Source organism: Leuresthes tenuis, unplaced genomic scaffold (assembly GCF_036924035.1).
Source record: "Leuresthes tenuis unplaced genomic scaffold, fLeuTen1.0.hap1 SCAF_19, whole genome shotgun sequence".
Classification (NCBI taxonomy): domain Eukaryota; kingdom Metazoa; phylum Chordata; class Actinopteri; order Atheriniformes; family Atherinopsidae; genus Leuresthes; species Leuresthes tenuis.
Genome location: NW_027325373.1, coordinates 8,262,634 through 8,280,233, shown reverse-complemented (window position 1 = coordinate 8,280,233; position 17,600 = coordinate 8,262,634). Strand labels below are relative to the sequence as shown.

Sequence of the window (17,600 nt, the reverse complement as noted above, 5' to 3'; positions counted from 1 at the left end):
AATCTACTCTGTCTGTATGTTTGCATCTCAACTTAAATGAGAAAATCCCCCTTTACTGTTGTGCTAATTCAGTTCAAGCTAATCATCAAATACAGAGTTCAATGCAACTAACATCTGTGATGTTGAAGTACCAGCTACTGTAACACCTTTGACCATTTAAACTTATGTTAACGTATTTAAACTAATGATGAACAAGCAATAAGGCATAGAGGGATAATTAATCTCATTTTTGAGATGCGCTTCGATGCTATCACTTTTGTGGAAAACTTCAATAAGCTGGATGGTTTTCATATTTAAAATTGGAAGCACAATGACTCTTTTAAGCCAGTTTTTATCTGGCTTGTGTTCATTTGCAGTGTTGTTGGGTTTTTTTTGAGGGGGGGGGGGGGGGTCCTACACTTGTGCTCTAAAATATAATTAGGATGCTTATGTCACTGTGATGCCTAACTCTGTATTTATACTACAGGTATTCTTTGTGTCTGCTGAGAACTTGATGAGCTAAATGCCTGAAATATAAATGAAATTGTGCTGCTTTCTTGAGTTTCTATCTTATGTAGATGTATTTCGGTGTTGAGCTCCAAGTGTAGAGATCTAGGCCATTAGGCTGCCATAATTGTCCTCTCATTCCCTTTAATTTCCTTCACTCACTTTCTATGTGGTTATTTTTTTGTGTGACCTCTAGAAAGGGAACACTGCTCTTCATATTGCAGCGCTGGCAGGGCAGGAGAAAGTGGTGGCTGAGCTTGTCAACTATGGTGCCAATGTTAATGCCCAGTCACATGTGAGTCTCCACGAGTTGTTGCTGTGTATTCACACGTGTATATTTGTGTATCTAATGTAAATGTGGCACAGATGCTGAAGAGATAGAACCTCTCTGTATTTATTTATAGAAAATACAGTGTCTGTGTAGGTGTGTATGTCTGGGATTGTTGTGCAAAATGCTCCCTGCAGTGTGTGTTTGTTTTCTCTCATCTTATTTTCTAATATAGACTCAGACCCTTGTGGTCATCTCATTGGTTTTCATGCTTGTATATGTGACCATGTATAATGCCTTTATCCCATACCAGAAAGGGTTCAGTCCGCTCTACATGGCAGCACAAGAGAACCATCTAGAGGTGGTCAAGTTCCTGCTCGAAAATGGTGCCAATCAGAGTCTCCCAACTGAGGTAATTTTCTTTTCAAGCCAAGTCCTTGATCATTTGTTTTGTCTCAGATTCTCCTGACAAACACACTGAAAAGTGTCTCTTGTAACATCAGGGATTAAGCATGGAAGATACTGTCAGAAATGTATTTATTGTAGTTCAGTAAAAGAAAATGAACTCTGATGCCGATCAGAGTTTAGTAAAGAGCAAGGCGGATGGCAAACATGAGTGCTACAGAGGGCCCATATATCAATATTAAGCGGCGGGATAAGAATGGGTTATGTTCATCTCATTAAACTGTTTTCTCTTTTACTGAGTCACAGAATCGTATTATCTTATTTTCTTGAAACAGGAAAACTGCCTCCAGCTGACAAAACTGCTATAATTTTGAGCCACATTAAGAGATCATTTTTCTGATGTGCCCAACTACCATTCTGAGGCATCCATTTCCTTATGTGTCTGTTTGTGTGACGCACATTACTGACGTTTTACGCAAAAATGAAAGAGTGGGATAAGATGTGTTTTTTTTCCTTCCTTCACTAATGCATGAGGGCTTTTCTTCAAATTACAAGAGAGAATAATCAGATAAGAGGATATTACAACTCCCGAGGCATCCACTCAAAGAATATATTAACACATGGTCACCATGTGCTTTCTCTCCCCTTACCCTCCCTTTTATGTTCCTTTATTAGTCTTGCCACTTGTTCCCTTTTAGATATATAAAATCCCTAAACAATTACTGGCCCAAGAACAAAAAATCTGCTTGTTGAGCAGCATTGGCCCAATATGAGTTAAATTTGACACTTTATCCATTGTCTGAAAGCTCAAAAGCCTTATCAATCAAACTATGCAATCCATTTTTCAGATTTTAAACCTGAAACAACTATTTCTCCTTTCCTTTAAAGAGTTAAGAGAAAGTGCTGACATAGCAAAATTGTTGTTCCCTGCTCTTTTCTATCACCTGTATGTAATTTCGAAGGGATTAATGTCCTAACTGCATCTTTTCTACATCTGTACTACTTTTTGTCCCCTCCCTCAGGATGGTTTCACGCCCCTTGCTGTCGCCCTCCAGCAGGGCCATGAAAACGTTGTGGCTCTGCTCATCAACTATGGTACGAAGGGCAAGGTCCGCCTCCCTGCATTGCACATTGCTGCACGCAATGACGACACACGCACCGCCGCAGTCCTTTTGCAGAACGATCCTAACGCCGATGTACTCAGCAAGGTAGGGGTGCTTTCACTGTGATTATGTCTTACTTTGTGCACAATGACGATGCAGTTTAAAAAGGATAGAAACAATGCGCAACAAGAGGTTCTAAACAAATAAAAAAATCCTAATTACTATTTGAAAATTATACTTTATGAACTGATTCTTAATTCCTTTCACCCAATTTTCATGTCCCGATTGTGTCCTGTTCTCGGCAGACTGGTTTCACACCACTCCATATTGCTGCTCACTATGAAAATATGAGTGTTGCCCAGCTGCTGCTGAACAGAGGAGCCAATGTAAACTTCACCCCAAAGGTCAGTTCGTCTCAGGCTTTGTATGCAGAGTGCAAACCAGGTGTCTTTTTCAGCACTTTCATAAACATACTTCACATACATATAACAGCTTCTATTAAGTTATTATCTTGTTGAGATATGAGAGATAGAGTGACTAATATATTACCCCTGCTCCACTAGAATGGCATTACACCCCTGCATATAGCTTCCAGGAGGGGCAATGTGATGATGGTCAGGCTACTGCTGGACAGAGGAGCACAGATTGATGCCAAAACTAAGGTAGTGTACAGTTGTATTGTAATACTGTTTTGCGGTTCTCTGTCAATGAGCAAAGCCAAACTGGTGCTTGACTGCTTAAGCAGGTTAGTTTCCATACCCATATCTATGACATTGATATATTCCCCAGCTGTTTTGCTCATTACTCCATTTCATGTTTTGTTACGTTTTTGTCCAGTCACACTTCTCTCTGTCTTGTTTCATGCATTTTTAGGATGAGCTGACTCCTCTCCACTGTGCAGCCAGAAATGGTCACGTTCGCATTGTTGAGATCCTGCTGGAACACGGTGCTCCCATCCAGGCCAAAACCAAGGTAGATGAATTTATTGAACTTTTGATAATCCCTCTTGCTGCTTTCTGCCAACAGTCACTGATAGTTTTTCTTGTTACTCTGACAATGACAATGAGCAGTTTGCAATAAACTTGGACATCAACGTTATATTGGTCTGTGGTATGTTAACTGAGCATCTTGGAGCCTGATCAGCTGCAGTATGAATATTTCTGTTCAGCAGATATTATCCCTGTAAGATTATATGCAAGTTATTTTCAGCACAATATGTATCCCATATCCTTTCTAGACTCTCTTATTGACCCTTTGCTACAAATAGTATGATACATGCGCAGGTCTTTTTTTTTTTGGAAACACTGAAATCTTTCTCCAACTGACCTTCACCTGCCTTTATTGGTCCATTCCTTCTTTCTCTTCCTAACTTTTCCTTTCTCTGATTTGATCCTTTTCTGATAGAACGGTCTGTCTCCGATCCACATGTCAGCTCAGGGGGATCACATGGACTGTGTTCGACAGCTACTGCAATGCAACGCTGAGATTGATGATATCACGCTGGACCACCTAACCCCGCTTCATGTAGCAGCACATTGCGGTCACCATCGTATGGCCAAAGTATTACTGGACAAGGGAGCCAAAGCCAACGCTCGTGCTCTGGTGAGTAACTGTTTGATTTTGGCTTTTGGCAGATGTTATATCAATCAATCGTCTGTGTTTGAAAGGTGAAAGGAAGTTCGGGTTATTTAGCTTGACCTTCTCTTGTTGTAGGTTTCACAAACTTTTAGTTCAGATTTTCCACTCCTGAAATTCAGTTTCTATTGTAGCTGACCTTATTTTCTCTTATCAGATTTAAAACACACCATTGGTGTATGCATACATATCATTGTTACGTACTTTACTGACTAACTGAAAAGTTAGAATCCTTGCAAGAGCAAACACATCTGACATTTTCAGATCTAGACCTAAACTCTTTTCTTTGTTATCCCCAGAATGGCTTCACACCTCTTCACATTGCTTGCAAGAAGAACCACATGCGATCAATGGACCTGCTGCTAAAGCACTCAGCTTCCTTAGAAGCTGTCACAGAGGTGAGATGATGTGGCCACAAAGGAAAAATTTGAAAATTAACAGTTATCTGCACTGATGTAAAAGTTTTCACCATTAAAAACCTCAATAATGCAGCCTTTTTTTAGTTTAATTACTTCCTGTACTATGCACATTTGAGATAAAGCATCAGAAGAACAAATGGAATTGACGTAGCTTTGAAATGAAAAAGAAAGTACTTTCTTTTCATATACTAAGAAACATATTCTCTGTCAGATGCTGATGTTGAGTATCCTAATGTTTTAAAGCTGATAGTTTTATGTCAAGTAAAAAGAAGTGTTATTTTGTCCTTTGCTGCCCAAACCGCTGGAATTATTATTAACACCATCCACTTGATGACCTTTCCTCTGTGTTCGTACAGTCTGGTCTCACCCCTCTACATGTAGCAGCATTCATGGGCCATCTGAACATAGTGAAGAACCTGCTCCAAAGAGGAGCTTCACCTAATGCTTCCAATGTGGTGAGAACCACTTTTCTGGCTCCCTACAAAAGATGTACAGTTCATCTTTTAGCATTATATAGTGTTACAAAGTGATAATTACTCTAACTTTATGAAAGAGTTAGGGTTAGGGACTTGGGATGTTCAAACACTGATGTTTCTCTGTGTGGGCTACAATATACCAGCTTTATTTACAGGCTGATTCTGTTAGTGTTCAACAATTTGATTTGCAATTTGCTTTTTGATCATTTAAATGAAAATCTCAGTTACATGTACACAGTTGAAATCCTTACATAATTTAAGTAACTGACTGCCTGTATCAACACCAGAAAGTGGAGACTCCCCTCCATATGGCCTCCAGAGCAGGACACTGTGAAGTTGCTCAGTTCCTCTTGCAGAATGCAGCCCAAGTGGACGCCAAGGCTAAGGTATGAGCTTGTAAAGTTTCATCACATTTATCAACCAAAGCAAGCATTGTCTTTATATATACAACTTAAGTCAAATTGTTCATGAACCATATGTGAAAAAAAGGAAAAAAACAAGAAAAGCTGACCCAAGTGCTTCATAATCACATAGAATATATAACAAAAACTATATATGTAAAAACAATAAGATATAAAATAAAATAGGAGTTATTGCTAAAATGTTATAACAATGCAACATTATATAATTGATGAAGGTGTTACACTCTACTCAAGCAGAAAACCAAGTGCAAGAAATGGGCCTTAAGTAATGATATGAACATGTCTTCAGTCCTAGTGGTGCATATGTGGAGAGGTAAACTCTTCCACAGATTTGGGGCAGCCACTGCAAAAGCTCTTTCACATCTATGTTTTACTCTACATCTCAGAGCATCTAAAAGAAACTGTCTGGTTGACCGAAGCGCTGTTACAGGGTGTGGATGCTTAGAAGATCTGTTGAATAAGATGGCGCCAACCTATTTAAGACTTTGAAATTAAAATCTTCAAATCAAAGAGCCAGTGGAGAGCTGCCAAGACCGGAGTTATGTGTTCATGCTTTTTCAATCCAGGGCTTCCAAGAATTACATCCAGATTTTTGACAGCAGAATAATTATATGGAGCCAAAGATTGTCTGCAGAACTGTCGAACAGATCATATTTTCCAAAGCAAATCATGTTAGACCTTTCTTTGATTAAGATGAAGAAAGTTAAGCTTCTCTCAAAAGTCACCCTTCTTTCAAAGTAGATACTTGAGACATCCTACAAGTGGGAGAGGCTGAAAAGGCAGAATAATTTATCTTAAAGTAGTATATCATGTCCTGCCTAAAGGTCATTTTCCTCACGCCTGTTTACCAGGATGACCAGACGCCACTACACTGTGCGGCTCGTATGGGCCACAAGGAGCTTGTAAATCTGCTTCTGGAGCACAAAGCCAACCCAGACTCGACTACAACTGCAGGTCACACGCCCTTACACATTGCTGCACGTGAAGGACATGCTCACACCATCCGAATACTGTTGGATGCTGGAGCACAGCAAGTCAAGATGACAAAGGTAGATTGTGAAACTAAACACAGCATCAAATCTAACTATTGTTATTTGAAGCCACTTTTCTTCCTGTGCTTTATTTTTTTTCAATTTTTCATCCTTCTACTGTCAGTATCTTTATATCTTTGAGTATCTAAATGTCTCGCTATGTCTTTTTCTTTTTTTTTGAGCAGAAAGGATTTACTCCCCTCCATGTAGCCTCTAAATATGGAAAGGTGGATGTGGCAGAGCTCCTTCTGGAGACAGGAGCCAACCCTAATGCAGCAGGGAAGGTGAGTCTCTGTGTGTGTGTCTGTACTCAGGAAACAACAACATTTGCAACACATGCACATTTTACAAGTGGTTCAGCCTAAAAAGTAGACCACAGAAAAATGATTTTGTCCTATGAACTGATTTCTGGATTGCCATGGTACTGTATGTGTCTCATATATACATGTTTCTGTGTGGTTTTGCATATACATGAGTTTATATATGTTCATGTGTATGTGTGTGTGGTTAACAGAATGGTCTGACACCCCTTCATGTGGCCGTCCATCACAACAACCTGGATGTTGTTAAACTCCTGGTCAGCAAGGGAGGATCTGCACACAGCACTGCCCGAGTAAGATGCTCACATATGCGTGTGCACATAGTCACACAAGCAGGCCAGACATAACATGCCAAACCCATCGCTGGCAGATGAGAGTGCTACATACAAGAACTTATACAGCTATCTTTGTAGTGGCAAGTGCTCTCTCACATCATCATTTGAAGTTCACATGGACTTAAAAGGAACAGCACCCATGCTGGTTTGTGTCTGTATGTCGTTGTTTCTTTCTACAGAACGGTTACACTCCTCTGCACATAGCGGCCAAGCAGAACCAGATGGAGGTGGCCAGTTGTCTTCTTCAGAATGGAGCATCACCAAATGCTGAGTCCCTCCAAGGCATCACGCCCCTGCACCTGGCTTCACAGGAGGGAAGGCCAGACATGGCGGCTCTGCTCATCTCCAAGCAGGCCAATGTTAATCTAGGAAACAAGGTTGGCTGGAATGGTTCTAACTACATCTCTCCCAGAGAGTGACACTTCACTCAAGTATCCTCTCACTCTGAAAACTTATGAAACAATGTGATTAAAAAGATATGGTTATTATACATCTAAACATAAGAAAAGATGGTGTTTGAGAAAGACTCTTGTGGTTATCTTTCTGTCTTTCAGAATGGACTGACACCTCTGCATCTTGTAGCTCAGGAGGGTCACGTGGGCATTGCTGACACACTAGTCAAACAGGGTGCATCTGTTTATGCTGCTTCAAGGGTAAGCTACACCACCTCCACCAGTGCACAGAATGACAGAATTTGTTATATTTAGTCTATTGAATTAAAAGCTGGCCTTGACTTCCACTTGCTGAAACAATGTAATTTTCCAAGGTTCTTTGTCTATGCTACATTCAGAAATGAAACACAGTATTTTGAAATCATGTGATGAATCATTCAAATGAATACCTAAATAGGTCTTAATCTAATAACTTTCTTGTTTATGTTTGGTGCATTTTTAAACTTGTGCTGTGTTGTGTTTGTATGTATTTACACATGATTACATAAGATTCAAACTGCCATTTAGGAGGCATTATTAAGGTCTCATCTCTTTTCCTCTCATCTCAGATGGGCTACACACCCCTTCATGTGGCCTGTCACTATGGCAACATCAAGATGGTGAAGTTCCTTCTGCAGCAGCAGGCTCATGTGAATGCCAAGACGAGGGTAAAATCTACAAGCATTTTTTTTCAGTCAAAGAAAAACGATTCTGCTCTATTGTCTCTTTTTTCATCTTCTTTTGTAAGAGTCCTCCTTTTTCATATACCTTTAGATGGGCTACACCCCTCTGCACCAGGCAGCTCAACAGGGCCACACTGATATTGTCACCCTGTTGCTGAAACATGGAGCACAACCAAATGAAATCACTTCGGTGAGACTTTCACATCCCTTTTTCTCAGTTTGCACATGCAGTGCGGCGTGGATGAATAGATGTCAAATGAAACTCACATTGAGTTGCTGATTCTTGAGTAACTGACTCTTCCAACAAAGCTTTTTGCTTGTCTGTGTAATTAGGTGCTGGTGACAAAAATAGCTGTGAATTTACATCCAAATGTAATCATAGCTGCAATATGCATACACACAGCTTTGCAGCCATCTACACATCCATTACTCTAGCTTGAATTACTCATGAGCTTTTCATTGCATATATACATATATATATATATATATATATATATGTATATGTATATGTATATACAGCTGACATGTTTGCATAGTGAGAAGTTATCAGATTTTGAAGAGGTTAAAGTTGTGCAAAGCAATGTTTTTTTTCTTATTTATTTCACCCTGTTTTAATCTGTTGTGGCATTGCCTCAATATAGAACGGACTTTCCATCCATGTTTTCCAGAAAAAATTAACACACATTGTTGTATTTGTTTCTCACTGCAAAGGGAAAAGTAGAAACAAGCAGAAATGCTGGATACGTTTCCCACTGCATTGAAGGCTTATATGTCACAAGGTTGCTTTTGTTGCAGTCTTTGCATTTCTAAATGTTAGTAGTGAAAATATACTTCTGCACTTCTACAGACAGACTGAAATGTGCTCTCATTTTATTTTGTGATGTTAAAAAAAAAAATCTATCAGAATATTTTTAGTAACATCTCTCACATGTCTGCATAGAATGGGACATCTCCCCTGGGCATTGCTAAGCGCCTGGGTTACATCTCTGTCATAGATGTGCTGAAGCTGGTTACCGAGGAGTCTGTTTCCACGGTGAGCAACACTTCACGCATGGCTCATGCGACTACATGACAAAGATGCTTTGACACATGATAACTTTGATAATCAGTCAAATCGGTCACGCTCTGCTCCCTCACCTGCTTGCAAACTAATTCAGGCTATTCCGTCTTTTATTTTCTTGTTTTCATCTGCCTCTGCTGTACTTCATACATCTATTTTCACTCTGGTTCTTTACAGATTACCACAGAGAAACATCGGATGAGCTTTCCCGAGACAGTAGATGAGATTTTGGATGTTTCCGAAGACGAAGGTAGGCTATATGACTTGATTATGTTAAACCCAATAACTCTGTAGCACTGACTTTTGTTTTTCAGCTTTTATGTGCTATTTTTCTAGAAGAAGACTGCATGGGAAATACGCTGACATATTGAAGCACCACCATGAATTTAAATGCTCTTATTTCAAACTGTTTATAACACCTTTTTCCGTTTGTTTTGTAGGGGTTGCCCAGCTAACGTTAGGTAGGATTGTGTCTGTAACTCTGCCTTGTCCGGTCCGGTGACTAGTGAACTTCTGTCATTGCAGTCACACTCTCATTTTCTCTGTGTCACTAAATGTTTTTCTAATCAGTTCTATTCTCAAGTCAGCCCTGTTTGCTGTTCTCTGTCTTAATCTCTTTTTATCATAACTATGTTCTCTTCTTCTTTCTGTCTTGTTCAGAAATTGATTTTTTTATAAAGAAATGTGTTTTTCATCAGCATGTACTCAAGTCACAATTTCCTTTTACCAGCGATCAGTGCATATGTGTCTGTGGACTTCTTATTGACATAATTTCAATTTTTCTGCTTATAGAGCAAAACCGGCTCCCTTCCAATTCAGTGTTGCTCTTCCTCCTACCTTCTCCACCCTAATTGACCCATTAGCTGATTAAACACATGCTGAGGAGCTGCTGTGACACTGCAAACAGAGCACACAGTAGCTGTTTATGCAGCCGTCTCTCAGCTTTTAAACAATAAAAAATCCAATCACTTTTTTGCAACACATTTTGGATGCGTTCTGACAAGCTGGCCTCATTTCGCAATCCGTTTTGGTGGTCCTTTTTAATACTTTCATTTAATCGCTTTAATATTTTTGGGGGTTCCTGAACAGCTTGTACTGATGGATGTTAAATCGTCTGTAAACATCTCTGTCTTGTTAAGTGGTTTTATGTGTTATTGTTGTTGTTATGGTTATAATTTTGGTACCATTCCTATTTAATAATTGAGGTATTTTCTCCTACACAGAAACAACCATCACCACATGTGATTTCATCTTTAATGGGCATGCTCACTAAAAAAGCTGTCACCAGGTGCCTTGCAGTTTGCCGTCCATGCAGTGTCCTAAACTGTGTCAATACTCACTGTCTTACCAATCCTCTTCTTTCGCTCTTTTGGTTTCCATGTGCTCTGGTCGTTGTTGGTTTGACTCCATCGCTTGGACTAAAATGTTTGCAGTTGCTTTGTGGCCATTTTTTTCTGTGGTTTCATGAAGGTGAAGGGATGGGAAGGATGGCGGTGTAAAGATTACGGTTTTTACTTTTGGATCAAATCAAGTGAAACTATTTAGATTTGAGATGGAAAAACTCAGTGTTGGAGAAACTGTCACTTACAACATAAATTATAATAATCCATATCCATCATAGATAAACGAGTTGAAATGCACTGAGGAAAAATTAATTCCATTGGCACACTTTTTTCTTGATTTAGGAAATCAGTAGGATTTTCTGTATACTCCCTTGGTCTCATCCTTTTCTCTCTTGATTTATTATGTTCTCCTTGCAACCTGTTTTTTTCTCATTTTAGTTTTTTTCTTCGTCTTTACTTCTTTACCCTTCTTTTTTACGTTTTTTGATTTTGTCCACAGGGGATGAGTTGCTCGGAATGGATGGAGCACGTTATTTGAAACTTGATGACTTCAAAGACCAGGATGATGACTTTCTGTCCCCAAAGAAGACACTCAGAGACTTTGAGGGTGGTGTGGGCACAACGTAAGTATTAGGGTTTTTTGACGGGGACTGAGTTCTGTAGGTTACAGCCGAAGCAGTCTAGGTGCTAGATTGACGTGTTTCAAATGGTTCCCATTACATCTTCAGAAAACGTAGCTTAAAAGCGATTCGAGTGTGCTTGCAATTGAGTGATTTATTGTCTTAAAGTGTGACATGCACCGGTGTGAGAAAAGGATTTTATTTCAATTTCTGCTGCAGAATATTTGACTGTGTCTTTATGTTATACCACAGGCCCTATTCTCCTGCTATTCCAAGGATCCCCTGTGTGTCACCAGAGACAGTTCAGCTGGACCAGGTACTCTTCACATAGTTACATCTGTTCTTTCGGTTTGGTTTTCTCTGTTACCAACAAGTCCTCGAGCTGAAACAATCCTATTGGTTATTTGTTCACACTCAATACAGCTCATAGGAGAGACCAGTACTGACTACCAGAGGCTGAAGGGAAAGACAACTCATATGAGTGTTTCCACATCTCAGCAGACATTATTCTTTTCATAAGTCTTTCATTTAAGAAACTGTATCTTCTCATAAAGAGGGAGGAGGGGTGGTTGGCTGAAGCAGAACCACAGGTCTTTGTATGGTGTGTGATTGCGACCAGTATACAATATGTTCAATAACATGACAACACCTTACTAGACTACACTTTTTTTTCACTTCCTGGTTTGGTTTAAGCATTACTTACATTACTTAGTTAGGGTAAGAAAATAATTATGGTTAGAGCTAAAATACTTTGTCTCTTATTTAATTTCTATTGCCTTCTTTCATTACCTCAGCTTTTTTCGTCCTTCCCTTGATGTTTTCTCTGTCTTTCAGTCACAGTTGTTTTGCTGCCTCTAGATTTTTTATTCCCTTTCATTGTTCTCTCTCTCTCTGACTTCAGCACACCCCCATCCCTTTGCCAAAAGAATATGACGAAGACTCGCTCATTCCGAGTAGTCCAGCTACCGAGACTTCAGACAATGTCAGCCCTGTGGCCAGCCCCATTCACACAGGGTGAGCTAATCGAACATGTTGCTGTTTATTAGCTGACTGTAAATTGTCATTCATTGAAGCCTTTATAAAACTTGGTTCATTTTGAAGAATAGATTTTGGAAGATTCTAAAATGACCAGCATTACTAGTAGGAAAGTATACATGAAATAGTAAACTCTTTAGAGAAAATAAGGTATGAGAAAGATTCGCTGAAAGATAACTGCATGTAGCTTGTTAGTATTGGGCCAAGTGAAAAACAATTTAGTTTGAGGAAAATTGGTACCATGTTGAGTGGTGAATTGGACATCTTTGCCTGTAATCCCTTGAATTTATTCTCCTTTGTGCCAAATTTGACTTTGGGCCAAAGCCTGGAACAGATACTATGGAGCATACACTAAACACCGAGGCTAGTTTGAGCAATTCTGCTTGTACCTGTATTATCTGCACATGTAAGTCATGTAAAACAAAATATAAAGTGAAGTAGAGAAGATGAATTTATGAAATCACACCTGCATAAGGTCTATTTCAGGATCAAACAGCCTGGGCCTTCTTTGTAAACCTTTTCATGTCAACATTACTGACCTTGGGGGTCATACCTGACGACCTGTCATTCCCTGCTTCTTGACTCCACAATATGAGTAACATGGCAAATCCATTCAAAACCACGTGGAATAAACTGAAAATAAATTATCCTTTCCTGTCTCATACGTTGGGAAGAGTTACCCCTAGAGAAGCCCAGTGATGGTTGTAAAAAATTATGTCTTTGTCTCAATTTATTTGTTGTTCAATAAATAACCACATCACCATTGGACATTCAGCTTCCTGGTGAGTTTCATGGTGGATGCTCGAGGAGGCTCCATGCGAGGAAGCAGACACCATGGCCTGCGGGTGATCATCCCGCCACGGACCTGTGCTGCACCAACTCGCATCACCTGCCGTCTTGTCAAACCCCAGAAACTGACCACGCCTCCTCCACTGGTGGAGGGGGAGGGGCTCGCGAGCCGGATCATCTCCCTAGGGCCGTCCAGTATGCAGTTCCTGGGGTGAGACAAATTTGTACTTGATGAACTTGTGGTATTCAGTTTCTAAAAAATGTGCTCTCAAGTATGTGGCTATGTGTGTATTTATACTGTTATGAAATGTCTTTAATTTTATTGACAACTAAAGATTGTTCAATTTCGTATATGAGTGATAAGGCTACATGTAACAAGAATTAGACTTTCTTTGGATTTGTGGAGGGTATTGCTAATTCTATGTATTAGTTAGAAATTAATTAGAAAAATAATCAATACTGATTCTGTAAATAATGTTGGAAATCCAACAATTACAATATAGCTTTAATTTGGCAACCAGTTTTATTCATTTCCCATTTATTTGTTTAACTCACAGACCTGTTATAGTAGAAATCCCTCACTTTGCCTCATTGGGCCGAGGAGACCGAGAGCTTGTGGTCCTCCGTAGTGAAAACGGTTCGGTTTGGAAGGAGCATCGCAACCGTTATGGTGACGAAGTGCTGGAAACTATTCTGAATGGGATGGACGAAGGTCAGTCTGATTGAAAAGGATATTGCTGTCTGTGAGACCTTGCATTGTTGCAGATAATTCTGTCTTAAGTTTGATTTATGACCCTGAACAGAGGCTTTTCTTTTTACGTAAAAAAGCAGCATCATGCAACTGCAGTTTGTCTTATTTCCACTTAAAGTAATGCTACTCCACTAGGAACACTTTGGCTTAGGAACATATTTGTCATAAAAGCAAATCTCCCTATGAGCCCTGCACACATACAGCCAGCCACATGAATTTGTTTTCATGTTGAAGAGGCCACAAAGATGGCATAAAAAGCCCACAAAACTGACAAGCAACTGTAAAGCAAAACAGTGTGGTGCAGGGCTGGGGACCAAAGTTTTGAACTGTGCATAACAAAAGTTAGTGTAGTTTAAAACAAGTCAGAAGTACATAGTTTTCAAGTTCACAAACTTGTTTTCCCGACACGTATCTCAACAATTTCTCTCACATTCTTTATTTTCTATTTCTATCCTTTCTTTCGCTTCACTATAGACTTGGAGAGTCAGGAGGAGCTGGAGAAGAAGAGAATCCGTCGAATCATCTCCACTGACTTCCCTCTCTACTTCGCTGTAGTCTCTCGCATCCAACAGGATAGTGATCTCATTGGTCCAGAGGGCGGCCGGCTGACCAGCAAGCTGGTTCCCCGTGTCGAGGCCATCTTCCCTGAGACTGCAGTTACCAAGAGAGTGAGACTGGGACTGCAGGTAACAAGATGGGAAATATTAGTGGTGCAAATATAGATTAATAGATGGATTAAAATTTAACAATAGATTAATTGGATGCAGATCCACACTTTTCAGAATTGATTGGATGTTTATTTCATCTGTACAACAGACAAAATCCTAACGCTGTGCATAAAAATACCTGCTGGCTCATTTTCTGCTTTTGCTGCTTTCATTCTCTTTTAGTTGAGATTTTACAGATTCTGTGACTTTAAGTTGATGTAGTGTCTGTTTGACCAATGAGGATGAACATGAATACAAGAGTAGTGCCATCACGGCGATTTGATGGCCTGCTCTCTCTGCGGACAGGCTGATTTACTTACTTTGTCTGATGCTCAAACCATAAATCATAAATCAGCTTCTCTAAAACACAACTGAAATCAACAGTAATGTCAAGTAAGAAAGAAAATGTTTTTAAATCATCGATTTTGAAAAAGTGTGTTTTAAAAAAAAAGAGGCTTAGGTTTTCAGGCGCTTCCTAAAACTGCAATATCTTTTAAAAAACTTTTTGAATTTTGCAGAACAACGGGACATGACGGGACATCCATCTTTTTTTACACAATGCTTCTGCTTGTTTTTGTTTTTTTACATGACAAAGGGTTATAATGGATTGTTGGTTCTTCATTTCCGTTGTTTTGGCCACTTCACTGTACAGTTTTTACATTGTCCGTCACTGCGGTTATGCTACAGTATGTAAGGAATTTGCATGGGTCTGAGTTTTGCTTTGCCTCACGCTGGTCTTTTTATGTTTTCCTTTTATCCAGCCATTCATCACTCACCAGTTCCCTGATTTAAGTTGTGAGCCACCTTGACCAAGCTGATGCACTGATCTGAGTTGGGTCAGGTGTGAAATATGAATTTGTTGCATGTGTGAGTATGGCTGCTAGTTTGACGGTTCAGTTTATTGCATATTTGCTCGTTTTCTTTTATGTTTGTCCCACACCTATGCACTGTCCTTTTGGATTTGCTATGCTCTGTTTGTGCTTGAAGTTGTCTTTCACATTGTTTATATACTCTGTCTATTTCAGCTTCATGTCCTTTTAAACTGTCATTTTGGGATCTTATCAATAAGCTTTTCCCTCACCGCTTAAACCTCAGGCGCAACCAATCCCTGATGAACTGCTGACGAGGCAGCTTGGTAACCAGGCAACCTTCAGTCCAGTTGTTACCATCGAACCACGACGACGCAAATTTCATCGTCCGATTGGACTGCGGATTCCTTTACCACCATCCTGGAGGGAGAGTCCTCGGGATGCTGGCGAGGGAGATACCACCAGCTTACGCCTTCTCTGCAGTGTCATAGGTACTGTAGAATTCACTGGAAGATGATGAAAAAAAAAACACTAGAAATTTGTGCACTAAGTAACAGAAATGTACTGTTGAATAATGTGTTTAGAAGTCTGTAAAACTGCTTACCAAGGTATGAATGACTCAGTATGGTTGGTGTGACTCAGGCGGAACAGCACCAGCTCAGTGGGAGGACATTACTGGAACCACTAAGCTGATGTACGCCAACAGCTGTGCCAGTTTTACCACCAATGTGTCTGCAAGGTCGGCAACTCGGCATCATTCAAGACAAAATTATCACCAGTCATCTTTCCCTCCCTGTTTTCTTGTATACATGTACAGGTTCTGCCAGGATAGCTGTTAATCTTTTCTCTTCTTCTACCTCATCCAGATTCTGGCTGGCAGACTGTCCACGAACGGCAGAGGTGGTGACCTTTGCTAACTTGCTGTACAAGGAGCTCATGGCTGTCCCTTATATGGCCAAGTTTGTTATTTTTGCAAAGATGAATGAAGCGCGGGAAGGACGCTTACGTTGTTATTGCATGACAGATGACAAGATGGACAAAACTCTGGAACTGCATGAAAACTTCACTGAAGTGGCCCGCAGTCGAGATATTGAGGTCAGCACTGGGGCAAATGGAAATGGTTACCGCTGTCACAGAAAGCGAAGGTGTTATGGAGGGCAGTAGATTCTTAAATTTTTTTATTATTTGATATTCCCACTTGTTATTATAACTTTTTCTTATTAAAAACTTCTTCCATTTTGAATTTGACCGTGGACTTCTCTGTGCAGATTTGTCCACGATGAATGCATTAACATTTATTTTGACATTTTCCACAGCTTATGGAGGGCATGCCGCTGCACCTGGAGTGTTCTGGGAACCTGGTGCCCATTAGGAAGGCCACTCAGCAGCCTCGTAGCTTCAGCTTCCAGGCTTTCAGAGATAACAGACTGCCTGTCTCTGTGAAGGTCTGTCTCATACTGACTACTCATATGCCTGCTTTTCTGTCACTTGTCATGTATTCATTCAGTATTGTGGGTTTTTTCTTTCTTTCTTTCTTTTTTTGGTATTCAATTGATAGGTTCAGTGTGTCAAAGATTCTTTCACCAGATAGTTTCCCTCCTGAGCACCAGCTAACCTGTTCATTTGGTAATTTTCTTGTGGTCTTTTTGCATTTCACTGTCCTTTTAGGCTGCCAGTTCTTCACACTATCTGCATATAAAAATTCAAATAACAGGATAGTGATCTGCTCTCTCAGCACCTCTGTAGAAACTCCTGATCTTTCATTTTTGTATTGCTTCACTCTAATTTAGAGGACAATGCAATAACAAACATTCCATTCATTTCTGATTTTTCAACATTTTCTGTTTGTTTTTTGTAGTCATTCATTTGGTAATGCCTCACTGTAAAATGTGTCATTTTGAACATCGCTGTCATCCTCTCATCGTTTTTTTTTTTTTCTGTCACCATACTTTGTTGTAGACCTTCTCCCTCATTGATTACATGCGTTATCATACTGTGGTTATAAAATTGCAAGAGAAGTTGCACTTTGGAACTTCCAAGATTTCCACATTTTTATTGATAAAATGTTGATCTGATCTAAGTCACAACTCTAGGCAGAGATGATCTCCCTAAGATTATAAAACCGTTACAAATGTAGTTTTCATGTTGTTATTAAACACACATTCATAATCTAGTCTGGAAAAATGTTCTGAGCCTGCTTCTTCAAAAGCTGCTACAGTCAGGTGTTTTTATGAAATTATTAGATTGGAGGCTTGAGCTGTAGAGGTGCCCCATCCATCCATCCATCCATCCATTTTCTATACCCGCTTAATCCAACTGTAGGCTCGCTGGGTAGAGGTGCTCATGTTACTGAATTGATCATAACATAAAAGGTCTGGTTACAGATAAAGTCTGTTCTTGTCGATGAAAATTCAACTGATGTCTCCATCACACCAGCTTTCAAACAAATTCAAAGTCATTGATAGACCTGGA

The 17,600-nt window shown here is 39.8% G+C and overlaps 2 protein-coding genes across 9 annotated transcripts in view; one reads left to right on the top strand and one right to left on the bottom strand.

Annotated features, from left to right (window-relative positions):
* Window positions 1-17,600, bottom strand: part of LOC140277444 (cytochrome P450 26B1-like) — a 452,169-nt gene that overhangs the window by 241,594 nt on the left and 192,975 nt on the right. The gene's annotated exons all lie outside the window — the stretch shown is intronic.
* Window positions 1-17,600, top strand: part of ank1b (ankyrin 1, erythrocytic b) — a 65,514-nt gene that overhangs the window by 27,791 nt on the left and 20,123 nt on the right. For 6 of the 8 annotated variants that reach the window (XM_072372468.1, XM_072372461.1, XM_072372464.1 and 3 more), the window contains exons 4-33: window positions 683-781; window positions 1,068-1,166; window positions 2,182-2,367; window positions 2,568-2,666; window positions 2,826-2,924; window positions 3,136-3,234; window positions 3,667-3,864; window positions 4,197-4,295; window positions 4,673-4,771; window positions 5,080-5,178; window positions 6,066-6,263; window positions 6,431-6,529; window positions 6,760-6,858; window positions 7,080-7,277; window positions 7,455-7,553; window positions 7,901-7,999; window positions 8,106-8,204; window positions 8,955-9,047; window positions 9,252-9,324; window positions 9,515-9,535; window positions 10,917-11,040; window positions 11,290-11,353; window positions 11,939-12,051; window positions 12,848-13,072; window positions 13,419-13,573; window positions 14,087-14,298; window positions 15,415-15,619; window positions 15,771-15,867; window positions 15,995-16,223; window positions 16,445-16,573. In XM_072372468.1, coding sequence (XP_072228569.1) covers window positions 683-781; window positions 1,068-1,166; window positions 2,182-2,367; window positions 2,568-2,666; window positions 2,826-2,924; window positions 3,136-3,234; window positions 3,667-3,864; window positions 4,197-4,295; window positions 4,673-4,771; window positions 5,080-5,178; window positions 6,066-6,263; window positions 6,431-6,529; window positions 6,760-6,858; window positions 7,080-7,277; window positions 7,455-7,553; window positions 7,901-7,999; window positions 8,106-8,204; window positions 8,955-9,047; window positions 9,252-9,324; window positions 9,515-9,535; window positions 10,917-11,040; window positions 11,290-11,353; window positions 11,939-12,051; window positions 12,848-13,072; window positions 13,419-13,573; window positions 14,087-14,298; window positions 15,415-15,619; window positions 15,771-15,867; window positions 15,995-16,223; window positions 16,445-16,573 — 3,807 coding nt within the window. The remainder of the gene's footprint in view (window positions 1-682; window positions 782-1,067; window positions 1,167-2,181; window positions 2,368-2,567; window positions 2,667-2,825; window positions 2,925-3,135; window positions 3,235-3,666; window positions 3,865-4,196; window positions 4,296-4,672; window positions 4,772-5,079; window positions 5,179-6,065; window positions 6,264-6,430; window positions 6,530-6,759; window positions 6,859-7,079; window positions 7,278-7,454; window positions 7,554-7,900; window positions 8,000-8,105; window positions 8,205-8,954; window positions 9,048-9,251; window positions 9,325-9,514; window positions 9,536-10,916; window positions 11,041-11,289; window positions 11,354-11,938; window positions 12,052-12,847; window positions 13,073-13,418; window positions 13,574-14,086; window positions 14,299-15,414; window positions 15,620-15,770; window positions 15,868-15,994; window positions 16,224-16,444; window positions 16,574-17,600) is intronic. The other 2 variants (XM_072372463.1, XM_072372467.1) reach the window with 1 other exon arrangement.